Raw genomic sequence first — 21,038 nt, 5'->3', positions numbered from 1 at the left:
CTCAGAAAACTAGTTCATTAGGAAAAACACTGAGAAAATGGGGCCTGAGCCATTAGATATGCATGACACGAGAGATATACATTTATGTATGTGCTTGTGAATATTAGTTCTGAGACAACATAAACATGGTTTTCTTTCTTAATGGATTTTAGATACTGGTTAATGGATAAATGGTTCAGCTAAAATTAAGGCATCTTCTGTATCTTTTATTTTACTCTGACGATACACACACACACTTTTAAAAATTAAGGTATTTTGTATGAATTAGGTTATTAAGCTTTTTGTTTTAAAATAAATAGTAGAAGATTTATGCATAAGTCTGGTATATGCCAGCAGTGCATCACAGATAAAGTTTAACAATAACTGCTCATCGTTTTATTACACAAAAGGGCAATGTACTACATGTAATTGTCATTCCTTGCCCAGACATGCACTTTATCACAACAGATAGTCTTGCGTTTTACTTATGTGGGTGTGATAATAAGCGAAACCTTTGTTTTTTTTTTTTTGGAAGACCATGCAGTCTGACTGGGGTCTTCTCATTACAGACCTTCTGTATGCAGCCCTGAGAAACATCTGGAGTACTGAAGTCCTGGCCTACATTTACTTTCATTGTAAAACGAACAGAAGACACAGAAAGTAGGCTACAGAGGGCAGAAATGATGGATCGTCTGCTGAGGAGATGCCGAATCAAGAGCAGATTGTTGAGAGAATGTCTGGCGGAATTTTTCGGAGTCTATATTTTGATAGTAAGTCACCCTTCATAGCTGTATTTGTAATATGGAAATATGTGCCGTTAACCTGTATCTTAGCAAAATTTTGATAATTTTAACCAATTTTATGAGACTGTTATGATATATATACTGTATATATTTTTTTATGTAGGCCTATATATACATGTTTGCATACAAATAGTAAAGCACTTATAAAAAATGTATAACAATTTTTTTTTTTATCTTTAGTGTATCATATCTTTATTGAGTCGAATATAGCACCTTCTGTCCATTAAATCTTTTTCTGAGGCAAATGTGCAAAGAATTTCAGCAATATTCTGGAGATCAAACTTGACTTAGAACTACTTAATAAAATTTTGGCACTGAACAGAAACTTCACTTAAAGAGATACTCCACCCCCAAATGAACATTTTCTCATGAATCACTTACCCCCATGTCGTCCAAACCCATAAAAGCTTTGTTCATGTTCAGAACACTATTTAAAAGATATTTTGGATGAAAACCGGGATGAATACACAGAAGAGCATTAGCCGCCTGCGTCCTGCTCAGATTTGCCAAAATGGCGCTATGCTGATTTGGAGAGACACAGAGGAGAGGAATTGTTGAATAAAGTTGTTATTTTTGTTTTCTTCGTGTACAAAAAGTATTCTCGTTGCTTCATAATGTTACGGTTGAATGACTGACGGCAGATGGAGTATTCTGACGATGCTTTTCATACCTTTTCCTGGACCTTGACAGTGTTACTTGGCAGTCTATGGGACACTCACAAGCCTCCTGGTTTTCATCCAAAATATCTTAAATTGGTTTTCTGAAGAAAGAATGAATCTTTTACGGGTTTGGAACGACATGGGCTAAGTGATTAATGACAAACATTTTCATTTTGGGGTGGAGTATCCCTTTAATGCACAAGCAGTCTTATTGTGCCATTAGCCTTTTCATTAAAGATCGGTTGTGTCTGTGTAAGACATTCAAAATAGATAAATTACTCATGTTGTTTTTTTATTTTTTATGCCACTTTGAGTCTCTTTAGCTTTTCGGGTGCGGATCAGTTGCCCAGGTGACGACCTCTCAAAACACTAAGGGTGAATACCTGTCCAACCTCGGGTTTGCATTGGGCACCACATTTGGGATTTATGTGGCCAAAAGGGGTATCAGGGTATAAAATCTCCTAAAGCAGCTGTGTATATTAAGACATAAGGCCCTGTATATACATATGAATGAATAAATTGCTCATCTGTTTAAGGAGCTCATCTGAATCCAGCTGTTTCCCTCACCCTGTGTGTCCTGGGCAGGTTTTCCTGGACTGGTCTTCCATTCTATGTGTGCTCACAGCTCTTAGGAGCATTTTTGGCTGCAGCAACTGTTGCTCTTCAGTACTATGGTGAGTGAATCTCAGTCTCTTCTACCTGACCTATCTTATCTACCAGTCAAAAAGTCAAGTCAGCATTATTTATATAGTGCTTTTTACAATGCAGATTGTGTCAACGCATCTTTACAGTATTAAACCTAGAAATGGTCTGGAATAGTTACGATTTTGTTACTATTTCTGAAAGAAGTCTCCTATGCTCACTATATTTATTTGAACAAAAATACAGTAAAAACTATAATATTGTGAAATATTATTACCATTTAAAATAACAGTTTTCTATTTGAATATGTTTGAAAATGTAATTTGTTCCTGTGATGAAAATGTAAATTATTCCTCCAGTGTTCAGTCGTTATTTATTTTATTATTAATGTTGAAAACATATTCAATAATATGTAATATGTAAACACATTCAAAAACAATTAGGCTATCCAACTCAGCATAATAGAATGTCACACTGAATACTAGACTGAAAAAATTGGTATAAAATGATTACTAAAAAACTATTATTATTTTTTTTTTACAACAATATTAAACTTAAATACATGAATTTTTTATCATCAACAAAACTAGTATTTTGTAACTAATTTGAAATAGCTATTTAAGGTATTGCATGGTTACCACATTTTAGAACAGCTGCAGCTGCTCAATGGTTGCTAAATATTCAGCTTTGCCATCACATGGATAAATTACATTGTTACAATCTACAGGTGCATCTCAATAAATTAGAATGTCGTGGAAAAGTTCATTTTAGTAATTCAACTCAAATTGTGAAACTTGTGTATTAAATAAATTCAATGCACACAGACTGATGTAGTTTAAGTCTTTGGTTCTTTTAATTGTGATGATTTTGGCTCACATTTAACAAAAACCCACCAATATCAACAAATTAGAATACTTCATTAAAAAAAAAAAAAAAAAAAAAAAACATTTTTAGTGAATTGTTGGCCTTCTGGAAAGTATGTTCATTTACTATACATGTACTCAATACTTGGTAGGGGCTCCTTTTGCTTTAATTACTGCCTCAATTCGGCGTGGCATGGAGGTGATCAGTTTTGTGGCACTGCTGAGGTGGTATGGAAGCCCAGGTTTCTTTGACTGTGGCCTTCAGCTCATCTGCATTTTTTGGTCTCTTGTTTCCTCATTTTCCTCTTGACAATAGCCCATAGATTTCTCTCTGGGGTGTTCAGGTCTGATGAGTTTGCTGGTCAGTCAAGCACACCAACACCATGGTCATTTAACCAACTTTTGGTGCTTTTGGCAGTGTGGGCAGGTGCCCAAATCCTGCTGGAAAATAAAATCATCATCTTCTTCAAAAAGCTGGTCAACGGCAGCACGAAGGAAAAGAATGAATTGCTCCAAAATTTCTTTGGTAAATGGGGTGCAGTCAGTGACTTTGGTTTTCAAAAAACACAATGGACCAACACCAGCAGATGACCCCAAATCATCACAGACTGTGGAAACTTAACACTGGACTTCAAGCAACTTGGGCTATGAGCTTCTCCACCCGTCCTCCTCCAGACTCTAGGACTCTTGGTTTCCAAATGAAATACAAAACTTGCTCTCATCTGAAAAGAGGACTTTGGACCACTGGGCAAACACAGTCCAGCTTCTTCTTTCTTCTTCTGCTGAGCCCAGGTAAGACGCCTCTGGCATTGTCTGTGGTTCAGGAGTGACTTAACCAGAGGGAATACGAACAACTGTAGCCAAATTCCCTGACACCTTGTCTGTGTGTGGTGGCTCTTGATGCCCTTGACCCTAGCCTCAGTTCATTCCTTGTGAAGTTCACTTGAATCGATTTTGTCCTGACAACATCCTCATAAGGTGCGGTTCTCTCGGTACTTGGTTGTGCATCTTTTCTTCCACACTTTTTTCTTCCACTCAACTTTCTGTAAACATGCTTGGATACAGCACTCTGTGAACAGCCAGCTTCTTTGGCAATGAATGTTTGTGGCTTACCCTCCTTGTGAAGGGCGTCAATGATTGTCTTCTGGACAACTGTCAGATCAGCAGTGTTCCCCATGATTGTGTAGCCTAGTGAACCAAACTGAGAGAACATTTTGAAGGCTCAGGAAACCTTTGCAGGTGTTTTGAGTTTATTAGCTGATTAGCATGTCACCATATTCTAATTTGTTGAGATAGTGAATTGGTGGGTTTTTGTTAAATGTGAGCCAAAACATCACTATTAAAATAACCAACGACTTAAACTCTACTTCAGTCTGTGTGCCCTGAAGTTATTTAATACACAAGTTTCACAATTTGAGTTGAATTACTGAAATAAATGAACTTTTCCATGACATTTAATTTATCGAGATGCACCTGTATTACACTTTACATAGTTATGAATTAACATAATTAGTCATAACCAGTTATATTTGGTTATGGTGATCTTATGACGATCCAAACTTTTGACTGGTAATGTAGACCTATATATAAAAATACACAAGTACATCCAAATGAAGACACTTTTCTACTCATGTGTTTGTTCACAGATGCCATAATGGATTTTACTGGAGGGCATCTGACAGTTAGTGGTGCCACTGCCCACCGCTGGTATCTTCTCAACTTTATCCAGCAGACTACCTGAGTCTATGGGGAGGAGTGGTTGACCAGGTCAGCATAATATATCAAACATGGAAATCTACTGTTTGAAATGCTAAGACTATTCTCAAGACGCAATACTTGCATAAGATTACCATAACCAAATAATCAAAGCCGATTATGTTCATTCATAAAAGAATTACCTATTCTGATGCTTTTATGCAAAAGTAGCTTAAATTTTATATAAAATACTGTCAAGTTATTGTCAGCCCATTGAAAATTGTTCCAAAAGAAGCCACCACAGAATGCATGTATTTTTATGAATGAACTTTTTAAACCAAACGCAGTCATTTTTGTGCCACCTACTGGTCATATATTTTTTGTAAAGTGTTTTTTTTTTTTGTGTGTGTATGTGTTTTATCTGTTTTCACTCTGTGTAAGTTTTGTGTAATTTTAAAGGGTTTTTAAAGAGAAAAAATTTAAAAAGATGTGTTCGTCAGTTTGATCTGAACTGTGTAGCCAGAACCACATTAACTTGAGCTTGTCCTGCAGATAATTGGCACAGCTGCTCTGCTAGTGTGTGTTCTTGCATTGGGAGATCCTCGTAACACACCAGCTCCTCCTGGTCTGGAGCCTGTCCTGGTAGGAGCAGCTGTCCTGGTGATTGGCATCTCGATGGGGTCTAACAGCGGATATGCCATCAACCCGGCTCGAGACTTCGGCCCGAGACTCTTCTCTTACATTGCAGGCTGGGGAGATGAAGTGTTCAGGTCAGTCTAACAAACACACAAGGTCAGAGCCTTTTCGTCAATTTATTTTCCACTGAAATATTTTCTTATTTTATATATGTATATATATATATATATATATATATACACACACACACACACACACACACTACTGTTCTGTGTTTGTGGGTCAGTATGTTTTTGAAAAGAAATCTCTTATGCTCAACAGGGCTGCATTTACTTGATTACAATGGAAATAGTAATATTGTGCAATATTATTACAATATGAAATACCATTTTTTTATGGGAATATATAGTAAATTGTAATTTATTCCTGTGATAAGATAAGCTGAATTTTCAGCATCATTACTCCAGTCTCTAGCATCACATGATCCTTCATAAATCATTCTAATATGCTGATTTGGTGCTAAAGAAACATTTATTTTTATTATCATATGTTATTTTTATTCCTGTGTTGAAAACAGCTGCTTCATGTTTTTAAAGTAATTAAATTAAAATATAAATGTCAGGTTTCTTTGAAAAAAAAAAGTAACAAATCTCTTTACTGTCACACTTTTAAAACCAATTTCACACTTTCTTGTTTCATAAAATTTTTCTTTAAAAAAAAAAAAAAAATTGATGAGTGCAATATTATATACAAACTATACTAGTATTTGTAATCCACAATCACTGTAATATATATATATTTTTTGGGTGAAATTGTAAATAAATCTTTATTGGAGTATGTTTTACATGAAAATGCTACTTAAGTGTTTCTACTTCACAATGAATTATACACATTTCATTCAATTTTTTACAATTTCTTGTTATTATTTATGAGCTTTACTTGTAATTCTGGGTGAAAATTGTTTCTACACCATTTTTCCTGTGTAGACATACAACATAATTTAGACATACAACATAAATGTTTAGCATTGTCAGTGTACAACAGGACAATACATTTGTGCATGTGTAAATGTACACTAACATGAGAACTGTTGTGTGTCAGGGCTGGTCATGGCTGGTGGTGGGTACCTGTGTTTGTAACGTGTGTGGGTGCTCTCCTGGGCGCATTACTCTATGAGCTGCTGATTGGAGTTCATCATCCAGACTCAGAGCCAGAAGAAGCTGAGGACCTGACAGCTGTGCTCCAGCAAACTGTGGAGCGGGACGGTATGCAGCCAAAATTTGATTCTTTAAAGAAAACACGGCAAGGACGGGATCTTTTCCATAACCTCAGCAAGACACTGGCTGAAGTGAAAAGAACCTGCAAAATTTCAATTGTTAAAATTATTTTGCTAAATACATTTAATTTAAGGATTATTGTGTTTATGATATTAAAGAAAATAATATGAAAAAGTTATATGTTGTATATAAACTGGGTGAGCTTATTTTTATTTGTATTTTATTCGGTTTGTTAATGATCAAATATAAAATGATATATATATCATTGACTTTGTAAAACCTTAAAGGATATGTCTTAAAATAAATTTCGGTTTAAAATAATGTAGCACAATATCTACATGATATACTGTCTTGCCTACTGTTGATTTACTGCTAAACAAATTCAACAGAAATATAGAAATTTATATTCATATTTTGTTAGCAAAAATATGTCGTTACTTGAATACTGTAATGAAGTTGTAAGACCTTATAATATTGTTTGGTTGTTAACATTAAGATGAATAATTTCAAACAATTTGTTTCAATAAGTTTTGTGAACTAACCTGAACGAAGAACAATTGTTTTTATAAATACTGACATTAACAAACATGAATAAATCCTGGAAAAAATATGTGTGCTCCAACTCAGTTAATGTTAACTACGACAATGAAAAATGTGACCCTATTGGTCAGTTTCTGACTAAGAATTTCCACTGCCGTTGAGTTTCAGAAGTATAAAACTTGGATTTAATATATTGCTAATGATGATATTCAAACTGGCATTTTTTTACTATAGTGTTGGAGATTCCAGCATGCACCGAGACATAAATCACCAAGGATCTGTACCGTACCAATTTACTGTTTTATTTAGAAAGAAGGGCAAGAGAACGGACACACGATGTACGGCAGTGAAACAGGCAGGTGATCACACATAAGATGGCTGTCTAGAGACTGTCTATGTATGGAAACATTATACATCTATATACGGGAGGGATAGAAAAGTCACACTCGCACGAATGATCACACGATCACAATATTACTTTAAGAAATGTGGTTTTCAACAAGCACAGAACTTTCTGATAGAAAAGACTCTTATCAAAGAAAAAAACAAAACAACATTCATATTTGTACATAATTCATCTTAAAACACACATAAGCAATCCTTCAAACGCAATGCCGATTCAGATGAAGTGGTATTAAAAATCCAAAAAAACAACAGGCTCCGAACGCAAACACTTCACAAGCAGATTTCAATATTGACTTTCAGCTAAGGAGGAAAAAAAAATACAAAGACTGAACTTATTCACATTTCCAAATTCAACAACCATATCAAACTGATGTACTGCATTTATACACATAAAATGTGCTCAAGTGTATCTGTGACTGAAATGTATCCATGTTTACTTATATTGACCTTTTTTGACTATTTAAACTTTACAATCCGTCTTTGACCTCACATACGTCTGCTGTGTATCTCCTTGCACAAATGAAACCTTTCACCTCACTTAAAGTTCAACGATTTTCAAAAGACTGATGAATGATTCAATATAAATAAATATCAGTACTACAATGTCTGTACAATATTGTTACATTTAAAAGTCAGTGTTTTCCTTTATTTTATTTTTTTAAAAAACCCTTCACTAGCACCCTTTTGCTTTAATGCTTTTTTGTAGGTTGTCGCAAAACCCCAGCAGACGCCCCAGGTGCTCGATGTACAGTAGTTATCGAGCAGATACAATTTGACCTAGTGTAATACATTTAAAAGGCTGAGGATGTTACAAACAGGGAGGAAAGGCGGAATTAACTTTAATATCTTTGTGTTTCGGAAGACAGATCACATTACTATCATAACGACAAGTGAAATTTTCCAAATTAGAAGTATTAATCTTATAAACTCGTCTTGGATGGTTTCAAAGCCGTGACCTATTTTGCAATGGCTTTTCCTTGTTTTGTGCCATCTCGCTTGTTCTACAAGGGCTTGTCGGTCCTGTGTGCCGTGATGAAGGCCATGCCATGCGTGCGGAAGTGCGTGTTAAGGTCCGAGGCCTTGTCGAAGCGCCGGCTGCACACCCTGCAGCTGACCCCTCCCTCCCCCTCCTCGCCTGCTTTAGGTGAAGATGGCGAGCCATCCTGTGGCGACGTGCCAGGTGATGCATTTCCGCCCCGATTGTCATGCTGACCTTGGCGTAAACGGTGCGTAATGAATTTGTGGCGACTGAGCGAGCCAGCCGAGGCGAAGCAGGCGCCACACTGCAGGCACTGCTGCGGTGCATTCTCAGCGTCACAGTGGATGGGAATGTGGCGCTGGAACTCTTCCCAATCCTGTGAGGTGAAGCCGCAGGGTGTGCAGCGGAACGTGCCATCGTCTTCTTCCTGCTCAGGCGTCCGGTTCTCAGACGCTCGAGTTCTTTTGGCTGGACATGAGGCGTCTTCTCCTGCGGCATCATCGGTATCGGTGCCGCCCCCTACTGGTGGAGCTCCGCCCTCGTTGTCGATCTCTGACGAGCTTCCTGCCCCTTCGCCTGGAAGTGAACGCTTTCTGGTGTTTGGAGCATTCTGGGAGAGGAAATTAAAATTAATATATGGATAATCAAATATCTATGAATGCTACAGAGGTGAAGTGTCCAAACTGACCGGTCTGTCTGTTGTTTGTCGAGCTCTGATGCCATGTCTGACCCGAATGTGCTTCTCTAAAATTAGACGACTACTGAATGTACGCTTTACCCTCTGAGCAGTGCCTGAGGAGAGCAGTATATAGCAGAATTAGAGGGGCAAACTAAAAAGAAGAATCTGTTTTAGGGGAGAAAAGAAAGATTAAAAATAAATTTGTGGTTGATGAATGTTTGACTCACGGGCAGCGGAAGACTCTCTTGACGCCCTCATGTATTATCCGGACATGTCGACGAAGGCTGTGGCTGAACTGAATGAGCGTTCACACCAGTCTGCAGGGGCACTTCTTCATTAACTAGAGGAAGAAAAAAAAAAAGACCAGGCATATCACAAATGTAAAGAAATTTGAATAATTTATTTTAAACTAAATATACAATAATCAAAAAAAAAAACTCTTAAGTTTTTGGATATTGTCTCTCACCACGGCATATTGGAGCCCTTTTGGAAATATATATAATTGCTTAAATAAATAAATAAAATTGGTAAATATTTATATATGCTTATATATACATACAAACAAATGTAGTAAGTACCCCCCCGCCCCCCCAACCACAAAATCTGGGGTTCAGCACAATTTGATTTTGAAAGAAATTATTACTTTTATTCAGCAACGACATATTAAATTGATTAAAAGTGACAAAGACATTACAAATTAAGTCTGATTTCAAAAATAAACACAAAAATAAAAATACAATAAAGAAATAGATTTTATTCATTAGTTTATCTGTTATCTCTATTACACACACACACACACATATATATATACACACACACACACACACACGTGTATGCTTTTAAGAATATCTACCGTGCCATGTTCATTCTTCATGTGGTCGATGTACTCCTCTCTCTCAGCAAAGCGTTTCTTGCACTCTTTGCACCTCCACTCCATACTCCCGCTTTCTGGAGAGCTCAACTGATCTTCCTCCTCATTCTCTTCCTCTTCTCCCTCGTCTCTCTCTTCCCCTTCATGCTCTCCCTCCTCCTCTTCCCCCTCCTCATCCTCCTCTCCCTGTCCCTGGCTCAACTCATCCGAATTGTTTTCTGTGGGCTTAGGTTTAGGAATGGAGTTGCTGGAAGGAGCTGAGACCGGAGATGATGCGGTGGTGGGCGGAGCCTCAGCTTTGACAGACAGGCCTCTATGAACAGTCTAATGGGAAATATTACAAGACAGCTCTGGTTAAAAGCATGAGCGTTACTGACAGGAAAATGTGACAGTTCACATTCAGTGAGGTGGCTGTTGTACTTGGCATGAGCTTTAGACAAGGTGATACACAGAAATCACTTTGTAAAGGCCAAACCAAGAGTTTTACTGTATGCCTTTGCTGACACCACATTCTTTAGAGGAAGTGAAAAGAATGGGTAACACAAAAAGGCAAAATAACAAGTAATTAATTCCAAACATTTAATATCCTTAAATGCACTCTATATAATAATAATTATTATTAATAAGGTATTTACCTTGATGTGTTCCATCATTGAGCCTTTCTGGGCATAAAGTTTAGTGCAGTCTGGACATTTGAACACATGCACCTTCTGTTTGGCCAGGTGAGTGTCAAAATGCATGTAGAGCAAAGGTTTCTGGGTGAACACTGTGTCACACATGACACACTTGTAGATCATCCTGTAGAAATAACATAATTATATTCAGACTTAAAGAATGTATTTTTTAAAACAAAATATTAGGCACTAATCATGAAAAGCTGCGTGTGACGGCTCAACATACTTAGCCTGCGCAGCTGTGAGGGCGGGATGCTGGGAAGTGATGTGCCCCTGCGCGCTCTGGGCAGATTTGAAGGCCATCGGGCAATTGGGGCACTTATGAAACACTTCACAGTGAGCTGTTTGAATGTGGGACTTGATGGAGTTCAAACCTCCGAACACAACCTGACAACTGGAGCACCTGGGACAAAGGATGCAGATTTGCATGTATAACGAAACAATTTACTTCCTTGCATGAAATCTCACAAATACCCTAAAAATACAGCTGCAAAGCAAGAAAATGTATGCGATATCACAAAACAATGAAAGGAATTTGAAGGCCAGGAACCTGTAGCCGATGCGCCTGGCGAAGTGCAGGCAAGACTCTTCCAGATGGGTCTGAAACGTGGCCTGACGAGCAGTGCCTCCACACTCTGGACACACGTGGGGTGCGCGGTGCTTATGGATCCGCTGATGGGCTGAAACACTGCACCAGTTAGGCAGCATCATGGGAGGAGAGCAAAGCATACAAGTCTGAAAGAGAAAAACAGCAGGGATTTAGGACAAAGGACTTAGTAAATAAAGCAGCTTACAGATTAATTTACACATTACAGATGCTGGGCATTATTTATGAAACATTAGCAAAAACTGTAAATGTGTAAATTGTTAATGAAAACTATGTAAATTCATTTAATAAAAATAGCACTGAATGCGATAAAAATAGCACTCAATGCATAACGTTACTTAAGAATATATTTGTGTATGTATAATATATATATATATATATATATATATATATGGAGATTTAGCGGTAATCAGGGAACCGGCTTTACTGATGAAATGCGCGTGACAATCGCATGTGATATATCGCCCAGCCCTACCACCACAAACAGATTTTCCAAAAGGCTTTGACTTCACTGAATAAACATGAGTACTGCACGTTTCAAAATCAAAAACCGGTGTGGGTGTTTTTATATCACTGTATTTCAGAAGGAAACAGACTATTTCGAAAATTTTCGGTGTCATTTTCATTACATCTTGCATGTAATGCCTGATAAAGCATCGTTTGTAAGCTCAGCGCTGCTTTATATTATATTATATATATGGGGGCGGGGAATGCCGCCACAAATAGAGGGTAAGGCCGTGGGAAACACTGATGTGTATTTTTTTTTTCTATCACAAGCATACTTTGAAATAAAGCTATTTCTGATTCGGATTCTATATAATTGTGTGTGTTTGTGTGTTTGTGTTATTACAATCTATTTCTGAGAGATAAAAACAGCTGAAAATTAAAGTTAAAAGTTATTTATGTGGTGTGGTTAGCAAAATTGCTGGCAGGACATAAATAACTGAAATACTGGCCCAATGGACCAACAGAAAAAAATTATTCGAACACGTTTACAATGTTGCAACTTACCGAATTAGGAGTAGCTCTGATTTGCTGGAAATGGGTCACTAATTCAGCCTTGCTTGAAAACTGAGCTTGACATTCAGGACACTTGAAGTTGTGGTATTGCAGGGCTTCGCCCTTCTTGCAGGGCAGTGGCATCAGAGCCTGGGGACTCTGGGGTCCACGGCGGGCAGGGCTGGGCTGGGTTGAAGCCGTGCCTGGAGAAGGGGAGTCCTTCAGTGGACTGGAAGTGGACGGTATAGGAGTCGTCCCTGTCTGGGTGGTGGAGGATGACAGAGGTGGAGAGGAGAGTGATGGAGAGAGAGCATACCTAGAGAAATGAGAACATTTAAGAGATTATTTCACTGCTGACAAGATGGGCCTTTAATGAAACTAATCTTTCCATGACAAAAAAGTTGAAATGGTGCTACACGAGAAAACAGAAAAGAACAGTGGAGTTTTCTTTTACTAAAAACATAACACCCACAATGCAATTTTGATTTTGTTACCGCACACCTTTATTGATCTGACTGTCTGGACGGGAATACAAAAATGTGGAAGCTTGATCTGTAGTTTTAACAAAAGTCCCAGGCTTTTGACAGCTCCAGAAAATACAGATTGAACTTCTGCATTCGACAGTGGCGTGATGCCGAAATCAAAATTGCATTATTGGTGTTTTTATCCCAGTTTATTTCTAAAAAAATTAGAGCTACATGACAAAGTAGAGAAGAACTATGTTCGCCACAGTTCTTCTCTATTTTGTCACGTAGCTCAAATTTTTTTTATAAATAAACTGGGATGTCTGTGTGCAGGTAACAGCTGGCTTATTTTTTAAATACTAAGCCGAAACAATCCTATTCAAATTGAGACAAAAAGACAACATGTTGCAAAACTTACCAATGGGAGTAGTGTCTTGCTGGCCGATCATCTGCTCCACTGTAACTGGTCTCATAACCAAATGTGAGCACTGCATGACCAGGCCTCGTTCCTTGTGCTCCCGAGCATGTAACAACAGGCTGCATTTGTTGAAGAAAGCCAGCCGCTTCGCGCAGTGATTGCACGTCACTTCTATTCTCAAAGAGCGCCGGTCGTAGTGTCGCGCCAGGCTGCGCTCCAAAGCAAAAGCATCTCCGCACTCCAAGCAGCGGTATCCAGTAGCAGGCATAGGAAGACCCCATTCAGGGGGTGGCGGGGTCGAGAGATCTGGACGGTAGCTGGGCAGCAGGTTCTTGCTGTTCAGGATCTTGTTGAAAGCCTCAACTAGACTAGACTGGCTACGGGAAATAACAGCACCGGTGCTGTTGACAATAGACGCTGGTTTACACGGCACGGTACCTCCATTGGCGGTTTTACCGATCGTAGACCGCACGCTTATCCCACCGACGGCTGGTGCGACTGGTAAAGTGGTGGCTTTTGTGATGCTCACCGCTGTGGCAGAGATTTTGGTTTTATCGGCTTGCATGGCCATTTTGTTTTGGACCTTGCTGGCTGCGGCTATCATGGCACTGCTGGCTTCTAGAGTGGATACTGGTAAGGTTGAGCATTTTACCACTTGACCATCATTTTTTTTGGCGCCTTTCGCAGGAACAGCTCGACTGCCCGTTTGGGCTTTACTTGCATCTTTGTCTGCATTGGCAGTGCCTCCCTTACCTGCTACTCGGGTAACCGTGCGTGTGATACCTCCTGTAGACGTCTTAATGGTCTTGATACGGACTTTAAGAGGTCTGGAGGGAGCATTTCCGCCAGATACAGCTTTGCCACCACTGCTCGGTGATCCGGCTTCTGCTGGAAGGGATTGTGCAGCATCTACCTCCATTTTCTCTTCATCCCTCTTCCCACCATCCTTATCATCTGTATTAGCCACATCTTGTCCATTCTCCACTGAATCTTTGTCTACCTCCATCTCCTCTTCTTCTGCCTTAGGTTCTTGAAGGGAAGCAGATGGTGATGAAGAGGCAACCGCTGGGCTACATGATCTTTTTGTAACTGCAGATGTTGGCATGGAGGACTTGGGCACCTCTGGCTCGGGGCTCTCTGGCGAATCTCGTTCTTCTATAACATGCTCTGGGTTTCGCTCCTCTTGGGGTAAACTCTTTCCGGTTCCTGTTTGGACTGGTGCGGAAAGCCAGTTCTGTTGAGCTCGAGGTGAAGCAGGTGATGCCAAGGGAGTGTCACCTGGCTTGGGGTAAGCGCTGGGCGATATGGATGTCGAAGGAGGGAGAGAAGGAGACTGTGAATTTTCTGGAGGTGACCTCAGCCGACGTGATAGTTTCGGTGGAGTGGGAGAGTCTGGACTCTCATGGATGACCAGAGATCCTCCGGAATCAGGATCGGAATCCTCCTCATCTGAATCCACACGTCTGAAAGCCGGCGAACTAAGACGTGGCGATCCGTTAAATGGCTCTGTTAGGGATGTAGCCAGCGGAGACGATGCCATGGTCCCAGAAACACGGGAACCAACCGATGGAGAGGACGATGACGGTGAAGAGGACGAAGCTGTGGAGGGAGTGGAAAGAAGTGGTTTAGGTGGGGGAAAGAACGGAGATGCTGCTCCACTTGTCCCACTAGGAATCGCAGGGGCTTTCTCCTTGTCCGCACCTTCTAGGTTAATCTCCTGCTGCATATGCTGCTGTTGCAGAAGCTGCATTTTTCGGGCCCTTCCGACAGAGTCTCCAGCACCCTGTGCCATCAAGGGCTTCAGCTTATTGAAGATGTTGCTGCCTGGTTTGGAAGTGCCGGAAGATCCAAGCGCTCCTGTAGTCTCAGGAATTGCCTTTGAGCTGCATATGGGCCATTGTTCCCCATTTGGCTGGCCCCGGGACTGAGACATATGCACCGAGCCACCGGACGACACAAATCCATTATGGTTTAATGGGTCTGGTACAGAGCTGTCGCCACCATCAAAGGGCTCAGGGCGAACACGGTTCTTCACAATCACACTCACAATAGATGGGTCGCTCTGAGAATCCGTGGATGGGCTGGGTGACCTTAAGGCTGAACTTCCACCTACTGAAGCATCACCAGCCTTTATGAGTGATCCTCCGCCTGCTCCTTGATGCCCCTCCACCTCATCCGGGGCAGACTGGATAGCCTCTTTGGCATCAATGTCAGGAATGTCAAACGCTGCCAACAGGTCGTCAAAATCGGGGGTTTTCATGTCCCCCATGCCGGGTCAGTGGACTCAATCCTAGAATGCATAAAAATAACAATGTAAGAAAAAATGTGGTAAACACACTGCATAAAAACCAAAATAATTTACCCACCTTCATGTTGTTCCAAACCTGACAAAAGAAGATATTTAGAGAAACGTCTGCTTCTGTTTTGTTTTTTTTCTCTCCATGCAATGGAAGTCAATGGTCACCAGTACAGTTTGGTTGTCAATATTCTTCAAAATATCTTGTGTTTCATAAAAGAAATAAAATTATACAGTTTTGGAACAACATGACAGTGAGTAAATGATGTAAACTACTTTGGGTAAACTGTCCCTTTTAAGTCCTGTGCTATCATTAAAAATTCAAATTAAAAATGAAATAGAGACAGGTCAAATGGAAGGGCTCATCTTACTTATTAACAGCTTATTTATTTATTTATTTATTTTTAAATATTGTAATATGGTGTGATTCAATCGGACCCTTAATGCAGGGGGTAATGTGTTATATTTTTAACAATATCTTATAGCAAATCATCTGTTTTCATAAAGTAAGTTTAATACATAGATTTTTTTTGCAGTTTATTTACAAATCAAGTACTCAAGCTATCAGTTTTAAACCGCAGAAAAGCTTCGTGCTGAGGAACCTATGAAGGGCAATTAACTTAATGATTTTAGCCGCATATATCCCGCTATTTAAGCTCGTTTGTTTACTTCAGCAACATCATAACATATACACAAATATACAGCACAATACCAAATGACACCGAACGGCTTTTGTTAGCTTTGGCTAACAGCCACGTAATGCCTCTGTATAAACTTAGCATTGGCGACTGAACTGCAATGCATATTTACATGTGCAATGTGAAAAATAAATCATTTAATCATATATAAGATTATATTATAATCCAGCATCCAATTTCGGCTTAACAATGGATCGCTTAAGGTAACAGAGCCTGTTTAGCACGCTAAAGCTGCTATGGTATCAACACGAGAATACAAACAAGCCCTCTCACATGAAATAAAAAACATTGCATGACTACATAACTGATAAATTAAAAAAAAAATATCGCTACAGTAACAACTGAGCACGTAACAGAGATTAATTTCATATATTTATGACAAATACAATTGTCTGAGAACGGCTAAAACCTGCAGCTGACCTGGCTAACTACAAATGGGGACCGAAACTGAATCGCTAACCGTACGATTAAAGGGCTTCTGTCACATGCTGTCCTTTAGATGTGGCTTCAGCGTTGCTGGACTGATAAATTAAACAGCTGGTGGGTCGATAACAGATATGTGAGGTGTATTTCGGGTTTGTTATGTCATGACGGCGGGGTCCGTGCTGCCCCGTCGCGAGGGTCATTTAAGCGCAGGCCACTGCATGTGCACGGCAACGTTTACCTGTTTATAAATAACCTCACGTGGATGCCACATTATGCCTTTTAGATCATGCATTTTATGTAGGTGTGTATTATTTTACAGATTGTGTATTTTCATGCACGGGGAGGTAATTTGTTTACCTGTTTTCTTTTGAGATTCCCGACTATCCTCGCTCCAGATGAAGCGCCTTAACTTCCCGTCATCGATTGAGTACGGCCAGGTCCTGGCAGATAGCGACGATAATAATGGACAGGAAAATGATTTTCCGTCTGCCTTGGTCAAACTGCTACGTTTTCATGTATAGATATGTTAATATTTTAGCATTTTATTTTAAACTCAAGAAAAAACACGAACACTTTCATTGTATTTTATGGATGTACAGTTGTAGTTTATTTTCATCCTTCCAGGATCTCTGGATATTTCTCTGTCTTTAGGTTGATTTGGTTTAGGCCTTGATTAGACGGATTGCGTATTTTGGATCCCCCAAAACACAGAAGCTTAATGTTTATTATAATAACGTATGCTATATGTATTGTAGAGTATTATTTGAATATAAATGTTTCTGCCATTTCATGCATTAACCACAAAATACAGACAACTCTGATAAATAAAATATGTAATCAATAGATTGGGTACCAATATGAAAGTGAAATACATTATCACAAATACTGTACATCACAGTGAAATTGTTGATCATTATTGTGAATCTGTGGGCTTCTGCGTAGATAGATATATTAATGCATATAGTGCATCACAAATCATGTCGGCAATTCCTTGTTACCGTATTGAATAAATGTATATTATATACAGACATATATAATAAGACAATGATTATTATTGACAATCTCAGGACCAACTGCACTGAAATGTGCAGAAATATACACAGCGAATTCAATTTAAATACACCTAAAAATACCGTTTTCATAGACTAGGTTTTAGCGCCACCTAGAGCTCACTGACGACGTGCACAACTCAGCACTGCCAGCATTATTTAATTCGTATTAATCTATTCTATTTTTTTTGTCATTATAACAACCGTACAAATAAATAATAATAAAAAAATACAATATTTAAAAAATATATAATTCGTATTTAACGTTGTCCTGCAGATGTTAACAACGTCATGAACTATGCCTTTTGAAAACCAGTTACATGAACATAATGTAATCGGTCATACATAGAAAGAAAAGGAATAAAGAAATTAAATCAAAAGATGAGATCAAAATAAGGGCTATACATACATTAAAAAGTAAAAAGAGGAAGTTAGTGACCATAAGGACTTTTATTTACGAAAAGTAACCGCTGACACAGTTCGACGTCTTAGTGACGTCCTCACATTTTGTCCAATCAGAAAGGACTTGGAAGCTTTCGAACACTTATGGGCGGGCTTCGAACTCGCTGCGAGGGAAGTTCAAGCACCAGGGAAACGTAAACGGTGGTGGATTTAGCAAATAGCGTTTGGGGAAAAAACTTTTCATTTAAAAAAAAAAACCTTTTCTTAGATGAAATAAAACGCCACAGTTATTACATTTACAAGAAAGAAGAAACAGTAAGTGTCATGAATATACTAATCCAGAATGTTTAACGTTTCATTTCTTCATTCGTTCATTAGCTAGAGTAACGTTAGCTAGCCATCATTGGAGGGAACGATCTGAAACCTGTATTAATAAAATCTCTCTAACAGTTACATTTATTGAGAAGAAAAATGATATCTACTATTGTCCTTTATTTACGTTATGATAAGTATTATTTTACTATACACGAACGATGTAAATGAAGTTTGACGTTTCAGTTAACTCTCATTTCATGTGTTTTTCATCCAGAAACAACACGCTATGTCTCACAAGCAGATTTTTTACTCTGACAAATATGACGACGACAAATTCGAGTACAGGTAGGCAATTATTTAAGTCATCTGAACAGTTTACAATGAATGTTTTTTTAGTTTTAGATTCCTAGAGACCGCAGTGATGTTCATAACGTTATTACTACCGATTGTTACCAATAATCCGCTGTTTAACAATTCGTTGAGTCACCAAATAAAAATAAACTAAGTTGACGTTTAGTAATATTTAGTTTTCATAATTTCAAAATAAGTTGAAACATGGTGCTTAAGTATATTTTCTGAGCTGGTTTTAAATGACATTTATAACGATATTAAAGTGTTAGTATGTTTGTTTCCAGGCATGTCATGCTTCCTAAGGATATCGCTAAAAGAGTTCCCAAGACCCATCTGATGTCAGAGACAGAATGGAGGAATCTGGGTGTTCAGCAGAGTCAAGGATGGGTACATTACATGATCCATCAACCCGGTATGTGTGTGTTTGCTAGGATGTCAAAAACTCGCCCAAATATGTGCCATCTCTACTGTTGTCACTGTTGATGTTCATGTTTGTGACTTCTTTTTATTATAGAACCACATATCTTGCTCTTCCGACCCCGTCTCCTCTGCCCCAATCCAAGTGACTCCATAACCACAAACTAAAGGAATTCTGAAAACTGGACACAATCTGAAGATGTCTGAGAGATGCCGGGTGCACCCCAGATCAGACTGTGTCAGTATCATTTGTGCTGCTGCACATGTATTGACTATTCTTTGAGTTAGATTATCATCACTGTGCTTGATCTCTGCCTTAACTGAGAGATGTAACTGTGTGTAATTTCCTGCTGCAACTGTATTTATTATTCCTTTCAAGCATATTCTGTATATGGCCTTCACTTGATTCATTTTTTGCATTGGTAAATATAGACTCTGAAAGATCTAGCAGCATTGGAAACTTTCAAAAGTACACATACTGCGTTATTAAAAATAAATACTTTATTTTTTTCATTTTAAAGTATTAACAATGCTGTTTGTACCTGTATGTATCACCAGTACTAATACACAACTGAAACTATTTTCTCAAATTTTTTTTAAAAAGTCTCTCAATATAATATGTGGAATACTGTCCTTTTGTATAATAAAACTATTTCAGCGTAGCACTTTGGCTTCAACACCAAATCCTTACCAGATAGAAAGCAACAATGTTTACTTCTTTGCTTTTAAACCAGTGGTGAAGTTGAGTACACTGTAATAAGTGCTTTAACTTTTACTAGACATGCACAATGACACAGCCATTTGTAACATTCACTACCAGTTATTTGTAGTTGCACACAAATCACTCGTTATGCCTGCTTGATATTGCAAACTGGTAATTCTTAACACATAATTCTACTGTATTGTCATAATTTCAAACACACTGGTTTGTAGTGCAAATAGTTTATTTTACATATTGCTATTCTTCTAGTTGTTTACCCATTGCATAGCTGCTAATGAATCTGACGTCTTGCACATTCATAGAAAATGTCTGAATTTTGGATTGCAACATAAGGTCAGTATACTTAGTGGTTCTACTTCCAAACCCCATTGGCAGTAAAATCTCGTTAGTCTAAAATCCCTATTTAGTCCGGGTGATACATGAAAAGAATGTTCACTTTTTTTTTTTATTAAAAAGCATGAAAACTTGGTACACTTGTATAGTTTGCGGCTCTTAAAAAAGTTTCAAAAATTGTTTTCAATAACCTCATGGTTGCCATGGCGACCATTTTACAATGACTATTTTTAAACCAAATTATGTATTTTGTGTCTCTTGAATCAGACATGATAACACAGAAAAGGTGATGTATAACCCTATGTTTCGATGGTCAAGGATTACAACGATACCATATACAAAAACATAAACTGTTCAGGTGAAGAACTTAATGGTGAAATCAGCAATGTGAGAAGGAAATCAACAGTATCTGAGTATCACATCATTTACAAAAGTTCCATATTATGACTATTAATATGGGTGGGTGGGTGGGTGGGGGGGGGCTGTCATACTGACTGAAAATAGAAGGGTAATTAAAGAGCTGAAGGAGGATAGGAAATTTAGTCTTTATAAATGATGGTACAGGTACAAGAATAAATATAAATACGGGGAAGGAATCGGCAATAGATCTTACCTTAGTATCTAACTCTCTAGCTGGTGTTAGTAACTAGGAAGTTTGGACAAGTGATACAGTAGGCAGTGATCATTACCCAGTCGTTTGTTCAATTGGAGAAAGGAAATAAGATCAAGTGGTGGAAATCAAAAATGGATATTTGAAAAAGCAGATTGGGACATGTTTCAGAAACTGAGTGAGGAAGCTATAACAATGACTGCTTTATCTGAAGATATAGAAGAAATGAA

The 21,038-nt window shown here is 38.5% G+C and overlaps 2 protein-coding genes, 1 non-coding gene and 1 pseudogene across 3 annotated transcripts; 2 read left to right on the top strand and 2 right to left on the bottom strand.

The window, feature by feature from the left end:
- Positions 1-659: 659 nt before the first annotated feature.
- LOC122144667 lies at positions 660-6,629 on the top strand (annotated as a pseudogene).
- Positions 6,630-8,447: 1,818 nt separating this feature from the next.
- LOC109064473 (zinc finger protein 687b-like) lies at positions 8,448-17,124 on the bottom strand. The gene is given in 11 exon segments (XM_042755787.1): positions 8,448-9,088; positions 9,167-9,253; positions 9,255-9,270; positions 9,385-9,497; positions 10,011-10,352; positions 10,664-10,826; positions 10,929-11,105; positions 11,253-11,437; positions 12,321-12,624; positions 13,187-15,480; positions 16,968-17,124. Coding segments are annotated over 10 exon segments (4,248 nt in total). The 5' UTR covers positions 15,460-15,480; positions 16,968-17,124; the 3' UTR covers positions 8,448-8,500.
- Positions 10,441-10,580, bottom strand: LOC122144685. Its single transcript, XR_006159815.1, has one exon. It is a non-coding gene; the product is annotated as a small nucleolar RNA SNORA13 (small nucleolar RNA).
- Positions 17,125-18,214: 1,090 nt separating the features above from the next.
- Positions 18,215-19,809, top strand: LOC109064520 (cyclin-dependent kinases regulatory subunit 1-like). Its single transcript, XM_019081560.2, has 4 exons — positions 18,215-18,376; positions 18,651-18,721; positions 19,012-19,139; positions 19,242-19,809. Exons 2-4 carry the CDS (start codon positions 18,663-18,665, stop codon positions 19,310-19,312), a joined length of 258 nt encoding a protein of 85 aa, XP_018937105.2. The 5' UTR covers positions 18,215-18,376; positions 18,651-18,662; the 3' UTR covers positions 19,313-19,809.
- Positions 19,810-21,038: the final 1,229 nt, after the last annotated feature.

This window comes from Cyprinus carpio, unplaced genomic scaffold (assembly GCF_018340385.1).
Source record: "Cyprinus carpio isolate SPL01 unplaced genomic scaffold, ASM1834038v1 S000006749, whole genome shotgun sequence".
NCBI classification, from domain to species: domain Eukaryota; kingdom Metazoa; phylum Chordata; class Actinopteri; order Cypriniformes; family Cyprinidae; genus Cyprinus; species Cyprinus carpio.
This window is presented reverse-complemented; position numbering and strand designations above follow the sequence as displayed.

Bases quoted from the DNA above. Each gene is read 5' to 3' on its own strand.
- LOC109064520 (XM_019081560.2), top strand. From the start codon at position 18,663: ATGTCTCACAAGCAGATTTTTTACTCTGACAAATATGACGACGACAAA. The intron at 18,722-19,011 runs GTAGGCAATTAT...GTTTGTTTCCAG, and splicing joins GACGACAAATTCGAGTACAG to GCATGTCATGCTTCCTAAGG. The intron at 19,140-19,241 runs GTATGTGTGTGT...TTTTTATTATAG, and splicing joins TTACATGATCCATCAACCCG to AACCACATATCTTGCTCTTC.